Genomic DNA, 26,129 nt, shown 5'->3' with positions numbered 1-26,129 from the left:
TACTATATACATATAAGGAAAATCAATTATCCCCGGGACGGGGCCAATTTAACCCCAGAGCCCTTATTTGAACAAAAATGGTAGACACCTATTAGAAGATGTTTCATGCTAAATATCTTAGCTCTATCTCTAAAGGTTTTTAAAAGAAGTTTTTTTAAGTTTTAACTATAAACATAAAGGGAAAAACAATGACCCCCTGGGGCAGGGCCAATTTTGACCCCAGGGCTTTTATTTGAACAAACTTGGTAGACACCCACTAGAAGATGTTTCATGCTTAAAAGCTAAGCTCTAGCTCTTTGGGTTTTTGAAAAGCAGATTTTTTAATTTTTTACTTTATACATAAAGGGAAAAACAATGACCCCTGGGGCAGGGCCAATTTTGACCCAAATGCTTTTATTTGAACAAAATTCATAGACATCCACTAGAAGATGTTTCATGCTTAATAGCAAAGCTCTAGCTATTTGGGTTTTTTGAAAGATGATTTTTTAAGTTTTTACTATATACAAATAAGGAAAATCAATGACCCCCCGGGCGGGGGCAATTTTAACCCCAGGGCATTCATTACACACTGACAATATGATGTTTCAACCCAAATATTTAAGGTCTAGCTCTTACGGTTTTTTAATAGAAGTGATTTTAAGTTTCTTTCGGTTGCCATGGCAACCAGAGTTCTGCTTGGAATTAAATTCTTTGAACAATTTTTAAAGTTGATTACCAAAGGAACATTCCTGTGAAGTTTGGATGAAATTGGCTCAGTGGTTTATGATGAGATGTTGTTTAAAGTAAAAGTTTACGAATGGACAGTCGCCGGACGAAAAGCGATCACAAAATCACACCATGTCACTTTGTGACAGGTGAGCTAACTAGAACTGCCACTATCATGGCGTGAATACCCCCGCATACCACTTTGTCAGAATCAACAGTGGCCATTTAGAGTTCAAGGACAACCTCCCTGCTAAATCTGAGGTTACTAAGCTAGTGCATTGCTAAGTTATGTATTCTACATGCTTCAAATGTCAAAATCAATACATTGCGGACAGGACATTCTTTAGCAATTGAGAAGAAAAGCTTTTTTTGTCAAGGTCCCTGTGACCTTGACCTTTGACCCAATGACCTCAAAATCAATAGGGGTCACCTTATAGTCATGATCAACATCCATGCCAAATATGAAGACTGTGGGTCAAAGGAATCTTAAGTTAATGGGTGGACAAACTTTTGAAGTCAAAGTCCCTATGACCTTGACCTTTGATCCAGTGACCTCAAAATCAAAAGGGGTCATCTACTAATCATGATTAACATCAATGCCAAATATGAAGACTGTGGGTCAAAGGAATCTAAAGTTATTGGGCAGACAAACTTTTTGAAGTCAAAGTCCCTGTGACCTTGACCTTTGACCTGGTGACCTCAAAATCAATAGGGGTCATCTACTAATCATGACTAACCTCCATTCCAAATATGAAGACTGTGGGTCAATGGAATCTTAAGTTATTGGGCGGACAAGCTTTTAGAAGTCAAGGCCCCTGTGACCTTGACCTTTGACCTGGTGACCTCAAAATTAATAGGGGTCATCTACTAATCATGACTAACCTCCATGCCAAATATTAAGACTGTGGCTCAAAGGAATCTTAAGTTATAGGGCGGACAAGCTTTTTGAAGTCAATGCCCCTCTGACCTTGACCTTTGACCTGGTGACCTCAAAGTCAAAAGGAGTCATCTACTAATTATGACTAACCTCCATGCCAAATATGAAGACTGTGGGTCAAAGGAATCTTAAGTTATTGGGCGGGCAAGCTTTTTGAAGTCAAGGCCCCTGTGACCTTGACATTTGACCTGGTGACCTCAAAATCAATAGGGGTCATCTACTAATCATGACTAACCTCCATGCCAAATATGACGACTGTAGGTCAAAGGAATCTTAAGTTTTTTGGCGGACAATCTTTTTGAAGTCAAGGCCCCTGTGACCTTGACCTTTGACCTGGTGACTTCAAAATCAATAGAGGTCATCTACTAATCATGACTAACCTCCATGCCAAATATGAAGACTAAGGGTCAAAGGAATCTTAAGTTATTGGGCGGACAAGAAAAAACCGACGGACAGCCGGACGGACGGACGGACAAGCTGATTCCAGTATACCCCCCTTACAACTTTGTTGTGCGGGGGTATCAAAACAAATATCTAAGATAATTGTGAAAAAATGATGGCTTTAAAGCAGCACGCCTCCAGAAGATAACAGAAAAACTACTGTCTTACAAATATTTCAAAGTACCTAGTTGAAAGAAACCGGAGTGACACTTCAAAATGTTAATAGTTTAACATTTTTGCTCTGAAAACTAACAGTTCGCTTTTCCCCCAATTGGATATACCTTCTTTTATTATAGTATGGAGTTCTTTCATTTATTTTTCCAAGTGCTATGTGATGGTACAGGACAATATTGCGACCAGTGATCAGGAACGCATGGAATCAAGATCGTATCAAACATAGAGGGAAACAAATAAATTACTTTGGTTTTGTTATTTGTAATAGTTTGTGATTCTAAAAGTTATACTTGATTAATCATATAAAGATCTAATAACCAATATAACAATTAAAACTTTAGCTTGAAATAAGATTACAGCTTACACATAAACCCTTTACCGCATATTTACGCGAAACAACGCACTTTCAATCCCCCTCCCCCCCTCTTTTAGACGTCACACAGTGAAAACAAGAGGGCCATGATGGCCCTGAAGTCGCTCACCTGTACATAGGCCCCTGGAGCAGGGCCAGTTTAAAGCCCGGGGCTTTTATTTGAAAAAACTTTGTAGACAACCATTAGGAGATGTTTCATGCTAAACATCTAAGGTCTAGCTCGTTGGGATTTTTAAAAGAAGATTTTTTAAAGTTTTTTCTTTACACATATAGTTAAAAACAATGACACACCTGGGGCAGGGCCAGTTTTGAACTCTTGCTATTTGAGTTTTTTCAAAGAAGATTTTTTAATTTTTGCTATAGTTTTACACATATAGGGAAAATGAATGACCTCCGGGGTGGGGCCAATTTTGACCCAAGGGCTTTTATTTGAACAAACTTTGTAGACAATCACTAGAAGATGTTTCATGCTTAATATCTAAACTCTAGCTATTCGGGGTTTTTTTAAAAGAAGATTTTTAAGTTTTTGCTATACTCGTATAAGGAAAATCAATGTCCCCAGGGGCGGGGCCAATTTTGACTTCAGGGCTTTTATTTGAACAAACTTTGAAGACACTCACTATAAGATGCTTCGTGCTTTATATCTAAACTCTTGCTATTTGAGTTTTTTCAAAGAAGATTTTTTAATTTCTGCTATAGTTTTACACATATAGGGAAAATGAATGACCTCCGGGGTGGGGCCAATTTTGACCCAAGGGCTTTTATTTGAACAAACTTTGTAGACAATCACTAGAAGATGTTTCATGCTTAATATCTAAACTCTAGCTATTTGGTTTTTTCCAAAGATGTTTTTTTAAGTTTTTCCTATACACATATAAGGAAATTTGGAAAATCAATGACCCCCACGGACGGGCAAATTTTGACCCCAGGGCTTTTATTTGAACAAACTTGGTAGACACCCATTAGAAGATGTTTCAAGCTAAATATCTTAGCTCTAGCTCTTTGGGTTCTTTAAAAGAAGATTTTTAAAGTTTTTACTATATGTATAAATGGAAAATCAATGACCCCCTGGGGTGGGGCCAACTTTGACCCCAGGGCTTTTATTCGAACAATCTTGGTAGACATCCATTAGAAGATGTTTCATGCTAAATATCTTAGCTCTAGCTCTTTTGGTTCTTTAAAAGAAGATTTTTTTAAGTTTTTACTATATGTATATAGGGAAAATCAATGACCCCCTGGGGCATGGCCAATTTTGATCCCAGGGCTTTTATATGAACAAACTTGGTAGACATCCATTAGAAGATGTTTCATGCTAAATATCTTAGCTCTAGCTCTTTGGGTTCTTTAAAAGAAGATTTTTTAAGTTTTTACTATATGCATATAGGGAAAATCAATGACCCCCTGAGGTGGGGCCAATTTTGACCCCAGGGCTTTTATTTCTACAAACTTGGTAGACACCCATTAGAAGACGTTTCATGCTAAATATCTTAGCTCTAGCTCTTTGGGTTCTTTAAAAGAAGATTTTTTAAGTTTTTACTATATGCATATAGGGAAAATAAATGACCCCCTAAGGCGGGGTCAATTTTGACCCAAGGGCATTTATTTGAACAAACTTGGTAGACACTCACTAGAAGATGTTTCACGCCAAAAATCTTAGCTCTAGCTCTTTGGGTTTTTTAGTAGAAGATATTTTAAGTTTTTTCTTTTGGTTGCCATGGCAACCAGTGTTCTGCCTGGAATCATATTCTTTGAACAATTTTCAAAGGTGACCACCAAAGAAACATTCCTGTGAAGTTTGGATGGAATTGGCTTAGTGGTTTATGAGGAGATGTTATTTAAAGTAAAAGTTTATGGACGAGGGACGGATGCCGGACGAAAAGCGATCACAAAAGCTCACCCTGTCACTTTGTGACAGGTGAGCTAAAAAGTCCTATTTGCGCCCCAAACACATATTTTCATTTGAGAAATGTTGCTAAAAAAAGTGAGCACTTTATCCAAAAGATACATCAGAGGGTTGCCAGAAGGGGAATGTGCCCCCTTCTGTTTGGAGGGTTTGAAGGGGGCGGTAGTCCCCCTCATAGCCAAGAAAATTTTGGACTTGTGAGAGGCTACAAATGATACCAGGACGATCATAAGTAACGTGTGACCAACGCTGAAAAAGCCTTTGACTCTATCTCAATCCCTTGAGAAGTTGCAGCACTTTGAAATAAATTTTGATGGAAAAAATCAAGGCAAAATAGTGATTTTTGGCAATTTTGAGACGTCCCCTTGTTGCCATGGTAACAGGAAATTTAAGACTGAGCATGTCGTTACAAAGGCAATGGTCCAGTCAACATTTGTGCCAAGTTTGATTATGGTCCAGTCAACATTTATGCCAAGTTTGATTAGTATTGAAGCATTTTTCATAGTTCATACCAGTTTGAACTTGTAACAGGAGGCTTTTCAATGAAAACGGCCATTTTTCACAATATGCTCATGAGGGAAAGGGTTAACAAATATTTATATATGACCCTGGGCGTACAGGATGCAGGGATTTTTCTGAACTTTTGGACTGTGACACGTGACCATGCTCAATGATTTATTTTCTTCTGTGTTAGTAATGCAGTAGATTTAAAGAAGAACTAGGTCAATATTGTTGCAAAATACGCTGTCAAAAGCTTTTGATGGACATGTTGGCCTTAAAGATATGCATAGCAATTAGCTCTAAGTGTAATCTTGACCTTTGAACTGGATTATGTATGAAACAATACATTTAATGGTGGTGAACATTTCTACAAAGTATTATAACAAGAGGGACATGATGGCCCTAAATAGGTCACCTGAGTCAGAATACTTGTTAATTTGGGTTTTTGTTAGACACACATTAGAAGATGTTTCATGCTTAACATGTAAGATCAATGGGTTTTTAAAAGAAGATTATTTAAGTTTCTAGATGAAATTGGCTTATTGGATTATGAGGAGATGTGGTTTAAAGTTAAATTTTATGCACAGAGGGACGCCGGCCGGACACAGGAAGAAAAGCGATCACAAAAGCTCACCATGTCACTTTGTGACAGGTGAGCTAAAACACAATACACTGTACAGGTAATAGAGCTCCACCTTGGGTGTAATTTCAGTTCTCGGGTTTCTAATATGCACTTTTACCGTGAGAGAAATGTTATTTTTACAACAGGGCCATGATGGCCCTGAAATCACTCACCTGAATATAAAACATCTCCATGAACAAGAATAATTTTGACCCGAGGACTTTATTTGAACAAGCTTGGTTAACACCCACTAATAGATGTTTCATGCCAAATATCAAAGCGCTATCTTTTTGGGTTTTTTAAATGTAGATTTTTTAAGTTTTTACTATATACATATAAGGAAAATTAATGACCCCCGGGGCGGGGCCAATTTTGAGTCCAGAGCTTTTATTTGAACAAACTTGGTAGACACTCACTAGAAGATGTTTCATGCTTAATATCTTAGCCCTAGCCCTTTTGTTTTTTAACGACGATTTTTTTCAGTTTCTACTACATGTATATACTTTTAAGAAAAATTAATGACCCCCCTGAGTGGGGACCAATTTTGGCCCAAGGGCTTTTATTTGAACAAACTTGGTAGACACTCACTAGAAGATGTTTCATGCTTAATATCTTAGCCCTAGCCCTTTTGTTTTTTAACGACGATTTTTTTCAGTTTCTACTACATGTATATACTTTTAAGAAAAATTAATGACCCCCCTGAGTGGGGACCAATTTTGGCCCAAGGGCTTTTATTTGAACAAACTTGGTAGACACTCACTAGAAGATGTTTCATGCCTATTATCTAAGCTTTAGCTCTTTGTGTTTTTTAAAAGAAGACTTTTAAGTTTTTTTCTTGAAATTGGCTTAGAGGTTTATGAGGAGATTCGTTTAAAGTAAAAGTTAATAGATGACAGACAGACGCACAGCATGACGCAGGACGAAAAGCCCTCACAAAAGCTCACCTTGTCACTTTGTGACAGGTAAGATAAAAATTTAAGATCATTCACTAATTTCTTTTTTCCCAATTAACCATTGCATTAGTCATGCAAAAAGACTAAATAATGAAAAGTGTTGCACTGCTTTTTTCTCAAACCAGGATAAAAATCTTGCAAAAAAATTAAATTCTACTCTATATTAATTACGATCTTTTGCAGATTTTTCTATTTTTAAGCGTCTTAATTGATTTATGCAAGAATTTCAAATATGTTTTGAGGTGTTTTTTTACCAGGTCAGTGGATTTCCCTAAAAAGTATTTCAATTTTACATTTCAGAATGACTTTTATTTTTGCAAAATAATGATGAGGCGTTGCGATAACCACAATGCAAGGGCAAATATATAATCCAAATAACTGATCTTTAAACTCATAACAAAAAAATCAAGTTCACATTACCTCCGCATGACTTTCATCTTTTTTCACAGCAGCTTCAAACAATAATACAGCGTTTGGTATATCTCCTTGTTTCAACTTCTCAAGACCAGCTTGGAAAGGATCTGGGTGATTTATCAATGGGTTGTCTTCTTCAAACTTGTATTCCTGTAGAGAATAACCATGAAAATATACTTACTCACACTGCATTTTGAATGCCTTATACTGGAGGATATTTGAAATTCATTATGTGGGGCATTAATTTTTGTGGTTTTTATGGATGGGTCAATCCACGAATTTAGAGTATTTATGATTAATCTAAAATCTTTTAATTATCGGTATAAAACAGTTTTTGGATAGGTTCAATTTGTACATCATACTTTTTGAGACATTCATTTTGTGGGTCAATAATTGTGTTGCATTTGATGTTTATTTTTCACAGTTCTTAGACAAGTTTTGGTTGATATAGATTTTTTTGTGTGTGTATGAAATAATTTAAGATCTAAAAAAAATTTATGTCATGGGCTGTAAGATTTATTTTTTATATTACATTATTTGCATTTTACTTTTTTCAAAGACAATCTACAAATTTAAAACCTACAAACACTTCATTTTTGACAGAACCACTTAATTTCATGCCCACAAATTTAAGTGAATTCATCCAAAATAGTAATGAAAACTGGTATTGTATAAGACATTTTTATTTGCTGGTAGCAGATTCTTCGTTTGCTAGACAGACTTTGACAAACATAAATGAATTTTAAATTTTTAATGTCCAGCGCAATTAAACCAACAACATGAGAGGTGTAATATTTTTAAACAAGAGGGCCATGATGGCCCTGAGGTCGCTCACCTGTATATAGCCCCCCCAACCCCCACCCCCCAAAACCTTGCAGGGCCAATTTTACCAAAGGGCTTTTATTTGCACAAACTTGGTAGACACCCATAAGAAGATGTTTCATGCTAAACATCTAAGCTCTAGCTCATTGGGCTATTTAAAAGAAGATTTTTTTAAAGTTTTTACTATACACATATAGTTAAAAACAATGACACCCCTGGGGCCGGGCCAGTTATGACCCCAGGGTTTTTATTTGAACAAACTTTGTAGACACTTACTAGAATATGTTTCATGCTTAATATCTAAACTCTAGCTATTTGGGTTTTTTCAAAGAAGATTTTAAGTTTTTGCTATACACATATAAAGAAAATCAATGACCCCCGGGGCGGGGCCAATTTTGACCCCAGGTCTTTTATTTGAACAAACTTTGTAGACACTCACTAAAAGATGTTTCATGCTTAATATCTTAACTCTAGCTATTTGGGTTTTTTAAAAGAAGATTTTTTAAGTTTTTACTATATGCATATAGGGAAAATCAATGACCCCCCAGGAAGGGGACAATTTTGACCCCAGGGCTTTTATTTGAACAAACTTGGTAGACACTCACTAGAAGATGTTTCATGCCAAATATCTAAGCTCTAGCTCTTATGGTTTTTTAAAAGAAGATATTTAAAGTTTTTTCTTTCGGTTGCCATGGCAACCAGAGTTCTGCATGGAATTAAATTCTTTGAACAATTTTTAAAGGTGACCACCAAAGGAACATTCCTGTGAAGTTTGGATAAAATTGGCCTTGTGGTTTATGAGGAGATGTCATTTAAAGTAAAAGTTTACGGACGCCGGACGCCAGACGAAAAGCGATCACAAAAGCTCACCCTGTCACTTTGTGACAGGTGAGCTAAAAAGTGCCTAAATGAACCTTTTAGTTGTAACCATGACACCATCCCCCGGGGGCTGTCAGATGGTTAACATTCTTGCTAAAAGCCTCAATACCACAATGTAGACACATCCCCAGCCATTTTTGACACCAATTTGACCAAAACATAACAGCATCGACCCAGTTGTATGGGGATAGAGGTATAAACATGGAGGTCAAGGTAAAAACTTGGCTAATTTTCCCTCCTGTACAATGATTTCAATGCTTAGAAGTATTAAAGATTGAACAAAGCTGAAGTCGGTGCCAGTGGCCAAGAGAGATATTGCACTTTTCATTCATATTTCCCTAATAAACAGTCATTCAACAGAGTCTGCAATTTTCACTGTTAACATGAATTTCAATGCTCTTTAGTCCAGAAGTTAAATACTAAGCAAACCAATTGCATTATTACCTTATACGGCTGTGTGTCTTCAAAATCTGTCAACCATGCATTCTCTTCCCCAGACCTAAAATCAAAATGCACATGTAAGTTATAATAATTTCAAATTAAATTTGCATCATACCAAGGCTTTGAAGTTGTTAAATCTTATTCTGGAGATTTTTTCAACAAGCTTGATCTAAACGTTCACTAATATTTCTTAAAGACGTAACATTTCTCTGAATTTAAAGCTGTACTAACTGAGTGAAGGTATTCTTATGTCCTTTATATTACTACAAACTTTACAGAAAATATGAAAGTGACATCACCCCACTTTTGTGTAATCAACTTGCCCTCCTTTGAATCAAGATATATCCAATGTCAGTTTGTTGGGTTTCAATATCAGAATAACACAACACCTGTTAATAGGACTGCATGCTCAACAAGAACCGGGATAATGAATATTTTTTAAGTTCAAAAAGAGCCATGATTCTTTCAAATCCAAGTTAGAGTTATAGGCTTAGATAATGACCTCTTATTTATGCTATCATATAAGTATGTGAAGTTTCAACCCATTGCCCTCAGTATTTTTTGAGATACAAACTTGCATGACATCAACACCTTGGTGAGTACAACAGCTCTCCCTATTCTTAGAATAGTCAAGCTAATAAAAATGAGGCATGTTAAAACTTGTAAAGGATTAACTTGATATATTTATCATAACTTACTGTGCAACATCTTGCCAATGTTGTTCAAGTTTCTCCCAGAATTCAGCATCATTAGCACTCTTCTCTGACATAAACTCCTCCTCCCATTTATCTACCAATGATCTCTGTAAAAGTACAGATTGTACTGAATAGTTAATATTTGTATATGTTACCTTTGTAGCTCAAAGTACAATATATATGTGTGCCTTGGCATTTATGTAAAAGGATGTAGCAGTCCCAAATAAACAACCTATTCCTTCAACAAAGCAGATTTACTATCAAGTCATCTAAATAATATTCATCAGAAAATCTAAAATGTTTACAGAGCTCAATTGGATAAATACAGAACACGAACCTGAAATAATTCTTCATTCTTACATGTGTTAATTAACAAATGTATTTACAATTATATCAACAAATATTATTTTAGCTATAAATAGCTTTACCAATTGGCTAATTATCTGAAAAATATTTTACCTGTTGCCAATTAGTACAGTTATATGTAAGTGATTTATTTTGTATGGAAGTCACAATACAACATGATATTGTTTACATTTTGCTTGTTTTATGACAAATAATTTCACATTTAGCACTGCTTATGTCAGATAATAAGCATCTAACATGCTCTGAAGCCATTCTTAAACCATTTAAAAACTTATGTTTGCCCCTTTTAAAGAATGTATTTTAATCCATTTCTGCTAAGTTTTAGCCATATAGCCATTGATCGTGAACAATTATAGACAAACAAACTAGACAGGGCGTCCATTAGGGGAAGTTTGGATGTCATTCACACCTGATTTTGGCTTCTGACTTCCAAAATATAACCCTTTTCCTTCATCACCTATAATGTGACTTCCAGTGTTAGACACTTTGCAGTCTCTGAATTCCAATTTTTAAACTAAACGGAAGCCCTGGACTACACCTCTGTGTGACATGCATATACATGTATACCACATACATGTATATTGGTCTATAAATGAAGGTGATAAGAAAAGTGTTTAGTTTGACAGAAGTACAGATGTAATAAATTAAACAAGTTGCTCGCTAAAACTGTTGTTACTGACACACAAAAAGAAACTGTTACAAGACATGTATCTTAAGCCAACAAACTAACATACTGCATGTACATGTAGTTATTGAAATATTAAAGAGAATAGAATGTTAGTGTGTCTAAAAGCTAGGCATCAATATACATACAAGATTCAGAGAAAAAACTATTGTCAATGGGAAAAAATATTCAAACATGCCTAAATTTGCATTTCAAAAACCAATGTCACAACTGATTTAGGTGTACTTATGTACTGAAGAAAATATTTACTTATAGCACTTGAAATGATAAGAGAAACTTTCATTATTTATACAGAGAGTGTTTTTTCTTCCATAATATATAACAGTCAATTACTAAATCTATTTGGACATATTCTTTCAAAAGGAAGAATTAATGATTTCAAAGCAAACATAAAAAGTATGTGGAGCACAGCAAACTGTTACTATAATTGTATAAATGTATGTTTATATTGTTACAATCAGATTAAAGTAGGTATAAAGGAATGGTAGGGATCAAGCTAGCAAGGTACACTCAGAAAGCACAGCAAACTGCTTTAACTAATGCACCAGTCAATTTTCACACAGGCTCCCTACACCCAACCCCCCCCCCCCCCCAACTTCCTACCCATGGCTTACATGAGATAGCCTGGGTAATAATACAAATTTTTAACTTTAATTTTTGTACACTGCCTTCCAAGAAAATAACATTGTTCAGTTTCCACACTAAAATGGCAGTGGATAGGTCCCAACTTGCCGAATGAAGACATTTTGCTGGAAATTTACCATATAAATGTCCCAAAAGAACCTTAACAAAGGGGATTCGCCGTGTCACGACAAAACCAACATAATGGGTTTGCGACCAGCATGGATCCAGACCAGCCTGCGCATCCATGCAGTCTGATCAGGATCCATACTGTTCGCTTTTAAACATTTTAACAAGTAGAAAAACTGATAGCGAACAGAATGGATCCTGATCAGACTTCTTGGATGCGCGGGCTGGTCTGGATCCATGCTGGTTGCAAACGCACTATGTTGGTTTTGTCGTGACGCGGCTCATATGTCAAAATCTCTGCTCTTCCCCCCAAGAGTAGTAAAGCCAAGGTTATACTTGACTGGTGCATATGACGTAAAAATTTACAATTGTTATCAGTACCTGACTATTTGGTAGGGTTTCTTGATTTTTCATAGCAAATTCATTGGCCCATTCCTCAGATTTATCATCAACTGATTTTTCTATAACTTCATTATCTTTAATTGTTACATCCCCCTCACTGATCTTTTTAACAAATCTGATAAACTGTGAAAGATAAAAATTTTTTTTACTGGTTTAACTTTTAATGATATATCATGCCTCAAATAAATATGTATGCTGTGTAATGAAATGAAATGTTTTTATGTATACCATAGATAAACTGTATAAGATAAAAAAATGTATTCTCTGCAGTGCTTAATAGTTAATCAAGAGCCTGGATAATATACAATTTTCAAAGTTCAAAAAGGGCCTTTATTCTGTCAAAATTCATGAGCCTTTGATAATGACCCCCTTTTATGCTTTTGTGTGTGAAGTTAAAATCTATTCCCTTCTGTAGCTGGAGATACTAACTTGCAAGCAAAAACTTAGCCAAAGTGTGACGGCAATGCTGAGGCCTGGGAGGTGAGTACAATAGCTCTCCCTATTCTTCAAATAGTCCAGCCAAAAAACATTTTTTAGATATATTAACATAAGAATATTTAAAGGTTTACACTTGACTTGCTATAATATAATGGCAGAAGGCAAGCAATATTGTCTATGTTTTGCTTCTTACCTTCTCAAATAATATATACATAGAACGTAGCAGATAAACATTTCTTTTCATTTTTTTACCAGAAAGTTTTAAATATTCTAAAATTCAATTCAAGAAAATAAGCAACACAGGTTTCCAAATTTCACTAAGACTGTTTCCTGTCAAAAACTTATATTTAACATAAGAAAAAATTACAATAAAATATGACTGCTTCCCATAACCATGTATAAAATCAACAATAAATCTGTTTCTATGTGACCATTATATTAATATGAGTTTTTACAAAAAGGGTAAGGATTACATAAACAAGAACTGCAAGTAGCACTTGACTATTGTCTGTGCTTGATAGTAAAGCAAGAGCCTGGATAATGTAGGCATACACAAAAAGACATTTGGATACTGTCAGTAGTTTTGAACACTCATCTTTTATGCAAAACTTTAACTTAAACTTGTCCATACAAAACTTTAACCAAAGTTATTGCATACAAAACATTTTTATTAGGTTTGTTGTTGGATTATACACTGCACCAACATAGATTAGGTCATATGGCGACTTTCCAGCTTTACTGGTGGAGTAAAACCTCGGATGCTCCTCTGTTTGTTATTTCAAGCACAGATGATAAAAAACATTAACCAATTTTAAGTCCACAAAGGTCCATAATGAAATAAAGTTATGGGCCTTGTACAGTGACCTCAAATTATGATCAAGACATATGCAAAGTTTCTGGTGGTTGGTGAGACAAGAAGTTAATCAAATTATTACAGCAGTCAAGGGAGTCTATATATTCAAGAATAATTACACTAAAAATCAATCAATGAAAAATAAAGATACGGTTGAATATTGAAGAAAAATAGAAGTGTTTATTTAGGTGTGTTTGAAAAGTTGTGAGAACATAAAAAGCATTTCTGATTATACTGTATATAGGTACTGAATATATAGTTTGAATATGATAGGTGATATGATTTTAGGAATATATTCTAAATGGCAAATTTCTTTGACATACTGATAGGATTTATGTTACAATTGTTTAACAACAAGAGGCCCATATGACTGTGGTGTTTACGCTCGTCTGTTGATGAAAATTACTATAAATAACCAATTTTGAATAAATTCTGAGTAAACAAGGGGCATAACTCCATAAATATAGCTTTCAGAATTATGCCCTTTGTCTAACAACTTCACCTTGTTATCATGATAAGCAAGTATTCCAAGTTTCATGTTTCAACCACAATGACAACGACTACACAGTCATTACAGGGCAGTTATTTCAATAGCCTCATTTTTTCTTTGAGACTGATAGCTAATAATACAATGATTTGATATAGCTTGATCGATGATCTCCAGTGAACCTTTCCTTGTATCACACACACTTGGATGTGATAATTATATAAAATTTCTCCCAACATAGCAGAGGCTAAACAAGGCACAATTCAATGAACACATAATACATTCAAATTAGTCACTTCAAATATCTCAACAGAGATTTTAAAAATGTTTGACAGATCCCATACAATAATAAAACTACCTCTGAACTGTTAAGTTTTGGATCATCAACACTGTCTAGCAGCTCTTGTGCTGTCTTTTGTAAGTCACCGGCCTGGAAATCATCAATCCATTTACTGTCATCTAAAATTTCTCTTTCGGATTCCTCAGTCCTAGTGGATGGAAAACACAAAACAAATTTAAAACAGATTGGATAATAAGAAGAGGGAAGAATGACGTGTCCAACACCAGGGTGTTTTCAAACTATTTATTGTTACTTGTAAGACTGGTCTAATAATACCTTCAACAGTTTTTCTTACTGAGCCAAATCAAAGGAGTATATGATTTAACAATTATCTCCCTTTGTTTCAAACAGAGTAGTACATTTGTAAAATCATTGAAATAAAACTTAAATACCATACTGCATGATAATTATCATGTAATATTTACCTCCCTTTGTTACAAATAAGGAGAGTCAAATTATTTTTTAACCTTGTAAAACGTCACTGTACAAAAGATGGCTGCCCTGGCTATAAGCATTCAAAAAGTTAATATATACTGTATGATGGATTGAATAGAAATATTGATATGAAGAGAAAGTTCACTTACCAAGGTCTGTGTTCAGTCTGATCTAAATATTCCTCCGCCCACTACATGTTCATCGGTGGAACTCTTAATATCTGGTTGCTAGGGGCGTTACCAAGAAAGTCATGTGACCAATCATCTGGTTTCTCATTCTCTGTTTCTAGAAAATCACTGGCCAACCCTCCAGGATCTGTTACTGCCATCTCTGCAACTGCTGGTCCTACCAAACATTCAAACATTGCTGTTCTTATAATTATATACAAATTAAAGTTATATCTAAGATACAATGCCAATAACAGAGGTAAGGAATTACTATTATTAAATAATGTTTAAGATAAACACTTTCATCGCAATAAAACCTTGCATATACATGATACATAGCACTTTCATATTAACTATTTCATCTTCCCCAACAAGATTTAACATTGCTAAAGCACTGTCTATATCTGTTACCCAAGAATGTTTCAATAGCGCATTAATTGTACAATAGTTATGTTGAACCCATGCATTATACACGCTGTAAAGTTATATATTTTTTATATTTGAAGTCCCCGCTCCAGCTTTATTAACAAAGAAGACCTTAGGAGTACATTTGTATTAATATGAACAAACACTGATCTTAAGTAAGCTGGCAAGATAGCTTCTATAACTGAAATAATCTATATAATCCAAGCATGGATCTCAATCCCAAAGCCTTGAGGAACCAGCAATCTCCAGTCAGAAACGATACCCATTTGGTCGAAACCCTCCAAAACTATAATAATACATAGAGGCTATTGTAGTAAAACTGTTACCTCTTTGTGGTACAAAATGTTGTTCAGCGCCCTCTATCTCCCTCATTTCCTGTGTGGAATGTCGGAAGTGCCAAGAAAATTTTGGACTTGTGATAAGCTAGAAATAATCGATCATAAGTTAACGTGTAACCAACGCTGAAAAGCCTTTGACTCTATCTCGATCCATTGAGAAGTTGCAGCACTTGGAAATCAATTTTGATGGAAAAAATCAACGCAAAAAAGTGATTTTGGGCAATTTTTAGAGGTCCCCTCCTTGACATGGTAACAGGAAATTTTAGACGGAGCATGTTGTTACAAGGCAATGGTCCAATCAACATTTGTGCCAGTTTGATGAGTATTGAAGCAGTCTTTATAGTTTTATATCAATTTGAACTTGTAACGGAAGATGTTTCAATGAAAACAGCCATTTTTCACAATATGCTCATGAAGTAATGGGTTAAAGCAGCACGCCTCCAAATAAATGTTAACTTTCATGAAAATTTTGGAAATGTATTTAAAAGTAAAATATTGTGAAGAGAACAACGGAAGTAATTTACACATTGCAAACAGCACTTAACATCCACAAAGGTAAAATTATGCAAAGTTAACCCTTACTTTATAAGTCACACAGTAGAAATATGGTGTTAAATACTGCAAAATATATAATTAATATATTAACACATAACACATGTGTATATTTTCTTATCCATTTATTTTCTGTTTTTTGTATTTTGATACAAAATATAATATGAACAATTTATCAAATAAATTATCATGCAATAAAGAAATCTAAAATCCCATCAACAAATAATAAAATATCTAATATAATAAATGCATAAAAACACATTCTGATTCGTCTTTCGTCAAAAAGTGCTTAAGTACTAATTCTTTAACAAAATCCTATAATCTTAATGAATAATCTTTGGTAAAAAGAAGCTCAACTGAGTTTTTTTTGTAACAAAGACACTGGAAATAAAACACCTAAAACATGAAAAGAATTTTAAAGGTTAAATCACCTTAATACTGTTTTTTTTATTTAATTTTTGAGTATATTTCTTTATCATCTTTTTCAATTATTTCCATTTTAAGTTCTCCAGTTGATTATGTATGATTTTTCAAATTTTAAGTTTTTAGCTTTTGAACATCAGTTGAGCTTTTTTCAAAAAGATAATGCAGAATCTTCTCCAATTTTTATAATATCAAAAGAGACGACTCATAAGCAAAGCATGTACAATCAGGAATGTAAAAACTGAAGGAAAATGGGTACACATCTTGTTTCAAATTTGCATAATCATGATTTATTTCACAAATTATATTGTTAAAAAGACAGTACTAAACTAAATTAATCTGAGAGAGAGAGAGAGAGTATTTACAGAGATACACAATCATGCCTTGTCCAAAAAAATTAAAAATCCAAAATGATCCCCTATATGTAGAGATTGTATTGTATTATTTTAACAGAAAAAATGACAAATCTTTAACAGCAAATGAGCTTGAATAACAAAATTCGTCGGCATGGTGCAAACATTATGTAACTCTTTATGTCATATGAGTTACAGCCATGTCGCACGACAAAATCCTAAAGTCCTAAATGTCAAAAAAGTTTTTTTTTTCACCCTTTATGACACAGAACTACTAAATGCATGTACAAAACCAAAATAATGTGTAGACAGAAGCTATGACAAAATCAACATTATTATAACCAGGTGAACAAAACCAATGCCATAAAATTGCAAATGCAAATCTGACAGTAGAAATAAAAACCAATTCTTTCTGAATTCAAAATTCATACACACACACATACACACAAAAAAAGAGTTTTTTCAGCAGATGAACCTTCTTGACTCTATTTATTATGCTGGTTGTCATGACAACAGACCTACATGAATGTCCTTAGACTTTATATAAGTATAGAGGAATGGCAAGCCAGGATAAATGTGCACTTACAACAACCACTATATTGTTAGGTTTAAAGAATTTTAGTATGCAATAATGATCTCCCTTTGAATTAAAAACAGACTTTTCAAGATTAAAAGCATGACAATTTAATTGGTATGCGCTAAGTTATAAACAAGGTGTCCTGTGAGTTTGAATGGTGTACATTGAAAAAATTTTTTTTTATTTTTATGATTTTGTGTTGTTTTCCACGCTTCCAAAGACTTTCACTTTTCCAGAATGTTACTCCTTTTTCAATAATGTATATGGATTAAGTTTGTTTCCATTAAAAAGTTTATAGTAACATGCTCTTTAATTTGGCAAGCATATAAAAACCTGCAAAAATTATCTGATTACAAAAAAAAAATATTTCCATTTTTCCAAGGGGACTTACTTCTCACTTTAGGATTGATCATCAACAAACAAAATCACAGGGATAATTAAAACAAACAAAAATTTTTTGAGTACACAACTATTTCAATTTTAACTGACAAATAAAATCTAGACATAATGACAGTTCAATTTAACCACATAAACCAAAAATTTTAATAATTGTCAAAAAAAAACCAAACTAATTACTAAGTTAACAAGTGTGGTAATGTAAACACTGTATGTATGTATACTTAAGCCACATGCCTCCAGATGTGTCAAGTAAATCAAACTTGATAAAAATGTACTAAAATTAAAAGAAAAGTAAAAAGATTCAAGATATAATTCAAATGTTATAGGTGATTAGTAATTGACATGTTATACTTATAAACAATGAGTCGCTGATTTTGCAATAATTATCACAATATTTCTACTGCATGACCTTTAACTTCATTTTGGTAATTTACGTAAATTGTTAGACCTTGCCTTTTTTAATGTGCAAATTATTTTCTTAGTTCACTTCATGATATTTTACTTTTAAATACATTTTTAAAATGTTCATGAAAATTATTATGAACCTGGAGGCATGCTGCTTTTAATATACCATTTTTCTGGCGCTTATTTACAAGAATTTATCAAATACGTCCACAATTTTCATTTGAAAAGTGATGCTAAAATTGATAATTAAATGAGCTACATGATTTAAATATAAAATTTACTTTAAACACTCTAACTACATAACAAAACTGGAGAAAACTAGAAAAGTCCAAATTTAGAATAAATGCCCTTGACCTTTAACTTATTGACCTGCAACTCTTCCAAAGTGTAAAGTCAACATTAACGTACCTACATACTAAATATCTAAGATAAGTCAGGTCTCAAGGTAAAGGGCTCATTGTGAAAAGTATTAAAATCTAATTAAAGCTTCAGAGAATCTGACACTGATGCCATTCAATTAGGTGACATAGTTCCATCTAATGTAGGTAAGTAACAAACTTTTGTAAAGCTACCAGTCAAAACATATATACATTATAACAGTTAACTAAAACAGTAGTTGTGACAGAGATAGGCAAAAAATAGCCAATTAACATCAATCAAAATACACATTTACACCTTCCTAAATCAATGAATTATTTCAAAATACATTAACAAACAAAACAATTAATTCATAATCATAAGATATGTTCATTAATTGTTAATCAAATATCAATTTAAGAACACCTGGCAGGCAATCTATATTCTCTTCAGAACAATAATTATCAGTAGTCACACATTTGTTAACATTCTCTACAGATTTACCTCCCTTTACCATAACAATATCACATGGTTTTGCATAATCACTTCTCGATTGAGAATTAACTCCCGACTTGTTACCATCTAGCTTTGTCGGAACATTTAAACTAGTCTCATTAACAATAATCTCTTGTGGTTTAAATACTGTTGCATATTTCTCTTTACTTTTCCTATTATCATAGCACTTTATTCCATTCTCAACATTTCCTCGTATCTCAGTTAAATCAGCATCTAAATCGCTACTAATCTGAGCATTTTCATCATTTTGTAAACTAGAACTACTTTTATCTGTACAGAAATCTCTTCCCCTGATGATTGTATGGAAGTCCGTTCCCCTGTGACGCGAGTTGAAACCACTGTGTACATCACAACCAAACTGCCATGCCTGTGATAAATTTGAGCCATTTAAAATTTTATCCATTGAAACATCAATACACTTTCCATCATTTGAACTCCATCAAGAGTTTGAATTCAATCCGAACTCGTTATTAAGTCCGTCAACGTCTTTATTATCACAGTATTGGTAGAGTTCCGGCCGCCCCATGAGAGAGATGGCCATACGTAATGTGCTCCAGATATTCTGTGACATCACAGACTGCGGGTCCTTCATTCCGTGACTCTGTTTCTGCATACTTAACGCAGCTAGAAAATGCTCCACCGCCTCCCTAATGAATAATGGAACTAAAATTTATATCTGTAGTTCATTTTAATAATATATATTTGATATTATAGTTAAATTAAAATATAATACATAAATGTCAGTCACTGATAAAGTAACTTTGAGTTATAACTAAATCTTATATTTTCATTTTATATATACAATGTACATGTATATTTTATTTTCTTGTTAAAGTTTTGGATGCATGGACATCTATTTGAAATAAACTAGATATAAACTACATGTATATAAATGTCAGCCATTGATAAAATAACTTTGAGTTAAAACTAAATTTTATATCTTTAGTTTACGTCTACAATATTAATTCAATATTTTTGTTCAATTTTGGGACATATACAAGTACATATATTTGAAAAAAAACCAAAATGAGTTAATATAAAATCTTTCATGATCATATTTTCATGTCTAAATTATTTAACTTGTGTATGTTTTCTGTGGTATAGCTGACAATAACTAACCTGTGAGCCCCTAGATTTATGCATGCTATACCAAGGTTATATCGTGATCGTATAAAGCCGGGAGATAGATGCAATGCATTATGGTACGCGTCTACAGCCTCCTCGCTACGACTACCATTTGCCAACGTTGCACCAAGTTTGTTCCATAGCAACGCATCCTAGAGAAGACGTACAAAAAATGTAATAAAAAATTAACCACAGCTATCATATGATTAACATACCAAAACTTTACATACCAATAAGACCATTTATCATATAGGGACATTTTCAAAATATGTATTGACTGAAGAGCCAAGGGTACTATCTATGGCCTGCTTTGGTCCCTAAGGTAAAATATATTACCCAAACAAGTTAAGGGATACTAATTTACCCTCTAGACTGATAAGAAAACAATACCAACAATTCCAGTAGGTTTCTTCTCTGTTAACAAGTTACATGGTGTTTTTGATAGAAAAAAATATAACATTAACTTTAGACTATTTCTAATTTTCTGCTTTTCTAACAATTAACCGTGTGTCTTTGATCAGAACAATTATAGCATTCCCCTTTTACAACCATCACTTACCACAGCTATTAAAGTTTATTGCTATTTAAAATTCTGAAATTTCTTGTTTACACAGTTAAGTCAAGCCAGTGTCATCTAATATTTATAGCCCATAGTCATTATTATCAACACATGGTAGTGAAGGTACATTTGAGGTCACCATTTCCCTTTAAAGTGTTTAAACTAAATATCTGTTACAAGAAATCATGTTTGAATTTTTCTTAAAGTTAACTTCCAAAATGCTTGTATGAAATAATAATGGAAGTTCTATTTTATAATTCTTTTGAAAATTGACCATAAAATTATAGAAACAATAAAATTTGACGGTTGATAAATTTTATTAAAATATTTCGTAGGATATAGCTTAATACCCATAAAAAGTACATGGCTAAAACATTAACTAAACCTGTACACATCAAAATGTTACAAATACCTTTGGCCTGACTTGTAACGCAGCTGAGAAACAATCCACCGCTTTATCGTATTCCCCGCTCAAGTTGAACAAAACTCCGAGACCACTCTGTACGTCCGCGTCTATTTCACCCTGTGACACAGTACGTGCTGCTTTGATGTAAAGATCCTGTATCTGCTTATGTTCATGGCTGTAACAAAAACATGCCACTATCTTACTCAAACTTATCCAAAGGTAACAAGACTACTTGTTATATTAGAGCTGATGTCACACATTTTCTATGAAAAAATATAAATAATCTTGCTGGTCTACCAACTCTACTAACTGGCTGCTAACTAACTTTGTCCCCTTTAATCATTAAAATGGCTCTTTAACGTGAAATATATATTTTCTACCTTTTAATGAGCAGCCTTAGTAGGTTTGAACCCCACTCGACCACCAACCTCAATCCCCTACCCATGCCTTCCATCAACAAAACACACTCCTATTTGAGAGGCAGACTGAAAAGCTTATTCCTGCATTTATGGGGATTAAGGAAATTATAAAAATGTCTGATAAAAACAGTATTATACCTGGAAACATATGATGATACTCTAGGTTGAGCATCTACTGGCTCTGGTACCAGGTGTGCATATTTTGGGTTGTTTTTCAGCCAGAGTTTGAGTGTATGACAAGCGTGTGAAGCCAGTGATTCGTTTGTATAACTAACTGCCAGTGACATCAACGCTACGAGGTTACCTGGTTCGAGTTCTAAACATCTGAAATAGTTATAACAAGAGCTGTCAGAAGGACAGCGCGCTCGACTTTTTTAGTGCTTGCCTATAAAACAAAACTTTGACAGTTAAGGGCACACAAGACTTTAACTAGGAATTTCTAAGTACAAATCAAGAAACATTTTCACAGAGTTATCTTCTCTTGCTTACAGATAGGTCTCATGATGGCACATAAGAACTCCAACTTCCAAAGTAATATCTCAAATGGTTAAGTCAACAAGTGGACAAGAATGAAAATTTTAACTGAGTTTCTAAGTCAAAAAGGGCCATAATTCAAATAAAATCCTTAACAGAATTACCTTCTCCTGCCCATGTTTTGGGACCATGATGGTAAACAAGTATTCCAACTTTCAATTTAATATCTCAACCAGTTCAGTCAAAAAGTTGACTGGTACAAAAAAGTTAACCAAGATTCTAAGTCGATAAAAGGCCTTAATTTTTAAAACAAATCCCTGACAGAGTTACCTTCTCTTGCGTACAGATGGGGGTAATGATGTGAAATAGCATTAAAAGTTTCAAAGCAATATCTCAAAGGGTTAAGGCAATAAGTGGATTTTACCCATATTCAATGTATTTTCTAAGTCAAAAAGGGGCATAATTCTGTCAAAAACCTTGACAGAGTTATGTCCTCTTGTCTGTTGATGAAGGTCGTGATGGTAAACAAGTATGGTAAGTTTCAAAGCAATACCTCCAATGGTTTTGAAATAAAGTGAGGTGGTACAAAAAACTTAACCAAGCTCAATACACTTTCTAAGTCAAAAAAGGGCCATAATTCTGTCAAAAACCTTGACAGAGTTATGTACTCCTGTCTGTAGATGGAGGTTATGATGGTGAACAAGTATGGTAAGTTTCAAAGCCATACTTGTAATACTTCTGAAATAAAGTGGGGTGGTACGAAAAACTTAACCAAGGTGTGACGCCAACGCCGACGCCGACGCTAACGCCGACGCCGACGCCGGGGCGAGTAGGATAGCTCCCCTTTTCATAGAAAAGTCGAGCTAAAAATAAAATAATAATCTTTACTCAATGTTTTCTCATTTGTCTTAGAACTGAAAGACAACAGTCATAATTGAGTTTACTTTGTTTAAACATATTTATTCAAGCTCGCTTGTGAAACAAGTTCTTGCAACTTATATAAATCACTTTCAAGTCCATTTCCTGGAACCAACCAGTACTGATGTTTATGAAGAAACATGGTGGTGACCTGATTAGAGCTTGAACCCATGATCCCTGGGTTGAGAGGCTGACACCTTAACCACTAGGCCACAACTCCCCTTATTGAGTTTATTGTTGTATGTTTATTGTATTTGTGTGTCATAAACACCTGACACACCTTAGTAATAACCATGTCACTCACCCCAATTGTAATTGACAGATATAAATTTGAATGAACTATATGACATAGAATTGACATGTGTGATGATATCTCTGTCCTGATTGATTATAATGATTTATCATATATCCTCTATTTTGGAACTACATAAAACCGGTATTGCAAGGTTGTACATATATTTGACGTGATGTTATTTGCATTATAAAAACACAGTGTAAAGATGTGCTAAATGTTAGCATTACTTTTTAGTAATGGACGCAGACTTTTAATACATCCTTGTGCTTCTGCAGGTGTTAATGCATGCAAAAACGGTACATTATTCCTCTATTAATAACTGATAGTCTGGTAAACTGCAGACATATACCTATAACAAAAACATCTTTGCTAAATGGACAAATTACCTTTCCATTAAAAGTTGATATAGAATTTAACATACAATAAACATACTTATTTAGTGCAGAAATGGCCGCTGGTTCTTGTTCATTTTCAGCTTGTGTTGTACCCAGATATTGCCATGCCTAGAATATACAATTATACATGGTATAAATTATCGTTATCATAATATATTACTCTGTTTTATTGATTCATTTGTGAGTTATAATTTCTCAAAATTGCCCCAGTTGTGTATCACTTCATGTACAGAATTACTAAAAACCTTGTTACAACTTTCTGTCACAAAAAAGGCGGCGTGGCCAAGTGGTAAACGCATCGGACTAGTCATCTTATTATCGCTAGCCGCTGTCACGGGCAAGTTGTTGTTTTCTTGAGCAAGAAACTTAACACTCATTGTTTATGTTGGTTCCAGGAACGGATTCGAAAGTGTGTTTAAGAGCTTAACACAATTAAACTATATTAAATTCTATAAATAAACCAAACGTTCAGCTGAAACAACAGAGATTTCATGAAGGGGCATAATCTAGTCACAATAAATGCTAGAGGTATGGATCTTTGCCAGTGATCTTCAATTTTTATCCTTAGTACATGTGTAAAGTTTCAAAACAATACCGACAGTTGTTAATTAGATGTAAAGCTACAAACAAAATGGTCTTTAAGCATTGCGCCAACAATAATGCAAGGGTGAATAAAATTTCCCATAATTCTCCAAAAGCTGAGCTAAAATACTTAAAAGGACTCCACTGAGGCTTTTTGGCATGAAGAGATTGGAAATATTTTTTCCAAACTTTTGGACCATTTGATACAGGTCAGGACTAATAGTTTGTTAGAAAACAAGAGGGCCATGATGGCCCATATATCGCTCACTTGAATATAAATACTCTCCATGACAAGGAAAAAGTAATATTGTAAACTAGAAACAAAAGCAGATATAAAATCTAAATCTTAAACTGATATCACAAAGTCCATACTTGTATCTGGAATAGTGCACATGTGTTGCTTTTGCTAATGAAACAAGAGGGCCATGATGGCCCTGAAGTCGCTCACCTGTACATAGGCCCCCGGAGCAAGGCCAGTTTAAAGCCTGGGGCTTTTATTTGAACAAACTTTGTAGACAACCATTAGAAGATGTTTCAAGCTAAACATCTAAGGTCTAGCTCGTTGGGATTTTTAAAAGAAGATTTTTTTAAGTTTTTTCTTTACACATATATTTAAAAATAATGACACACCTTGGGCAGGGCCAGTTTTGACCCCAGGGCTTTTATTTGAACAATCTTTGTAGACACTTACTAGAAAATGTTTCATGCTTAATATCTAAACTCTAGCTATTCGGGTTTTTTAAAAGAAGATTTTTAAGTTTTTGCTATACTTGTATAAGGAAAATCAATGTCCCCCGGGGCGGGGCAAATTTTGACTCCAGGGCTTCTATTTGAACAAACTTTGAAGACACTCACTAGAAGATGCTTCATGATTAATATCTAAATTCTTGCTATTTGAGTTTTTTCAAAGAAGATTTTTTTTTTTTGCTATAGTTTTACACATATAGGGAAAATGAATGACCTCCGGGGCAGGGCCAATTTTGACCCCAGGGCTTTTATTTGAACAAACTTGGTAGACATCCATTAGAAGATGTTTCATGCTAAATATCTTAGCTCTAGCTCTTTTGGTTCTTTTAAAGAAGATTTTAAGTTTTTACTATATGCATATAGGGAAAATCAATGACCCCCTGGGGCGGGGCCAATTTTGACCCCACGGCTTTTATTTGAACAAACTTGGTAGACACCAATTAGAATATGTTTCATGCTAAATATCTTAGCTCTAGCTCTTTGGGATCTTTAAAAGAAGTTTTTTTAAGTTTTTACTATATGTATAAATGGAAAATCAATGACCCCCTGGGGTGGGGCCAACTTTGACCTCAGGGCTTTTATTTGAACAATCTTGGTAGACATCCATTAGAAGATGTTTCATGCTAAATATCTTAGCTCTAGCTCTTTTGGTTCTATAAAAGAAGATTTTTTTTAAGGTTTTACTTTATGTATATAGGGAAAATCAATGACCCCCTGGGGCGGGGCCAATTTTGACCCCAGGGCTTTTATTTGAACAAACTTTGTAGACAACCATTAGAAGATGTTTCAAGCTAAACATCTAAGGTCTAGCTCGTTGGGATTTTTAAAAGAAGATTTTTTTTTAAAGTTTTTTACTATATGCATATAGGGAAAATCAATGACCACCTGGGGCGGGGCCAATTTTGACCCCAGGCTTTTATTTGAACAAACTTGGTAGACACCAATTAGAAATGTTTCATGCTAAATATCTAGCTAAAGCTCTTTGGGTTCTTTAAAAGAAGTTTTTTAAGTTTTTACTATATGTATATAGGGAAAATCAATGACCCCCTGGGACGGGGCCAATTTTGACCCCAGGGCTTT

At 34.2% G+C, this 26,129-nt stretch overlaps 1 protein-coding gene and 1 pseudogene across 1 annotated transcript in view; both read right to left on the bottom strand.

Moving 5' to 3' along the window:
• Nucleotides 1–14,946, bottom strand: part of LOC132760521 (peroxisomal targeting signal 1 receptor-like) — a 31,879-nt pseudogene extending 16,933 nt beyond the window's left edge.
• Nucleotides 14,947–18,772: 3,826 nt separating this feature from the next.
• The window catches only part of LOC132760510 (peroxisomal targeting signal 1 receptor-like), a 34,082-nt gene continuing 26,725 nt past the window's right edge, over nt 18,773–26,129 (bottom strand). Inside the window, exons 3-7 of the mRNA XM_060752501.1 lie at nt 23,758–23,828; nt 21,777–21,962; nt 21,226–21,394; nt 20,249–20,406; nt 18,773–19,776 (exon numbers count right to left, since the gene is read on the bottom strand). Of these exons, the coding sequence (XP_060608484.1) occupies nt 19,569–19,776; nt 20,249–20,406; nt 21,226–21,394; nt 21,777–21,962; nt 23,758–23,828 (792 nt within the window). The 3' untranslated portion in view covers nt 18,773–19,568. The remainder of the gene's footprint in view (nt 19,777–20,248; nt 20,407–21,225; nt 21,395–21,776; nt 21,963–23,757; nt 23,829–26,129) is intronic.

The sequence above is a fragment of the Ruditapes philippinarum genome, unplaced genomic scaffold (genome assembly GCF_026571515.1).
Source record: "Ruditapes philippinarum isolate M1 unplaced genomic scaffold, ASM2657151v2 ctg2401_1_1_1_1, whole genome shotgun sequence".
Lineage (NCBI taxonomy): Eukaryota > Metazoa > Mollusca > Bivalvia > Venerida > Veneridae > Ruditapes > Ruditapes philippinarum.
Note: the sequence above shows the minus strand (reverse complement) of the source record. Positions and strands in the feature narration are given on the sequence as shown.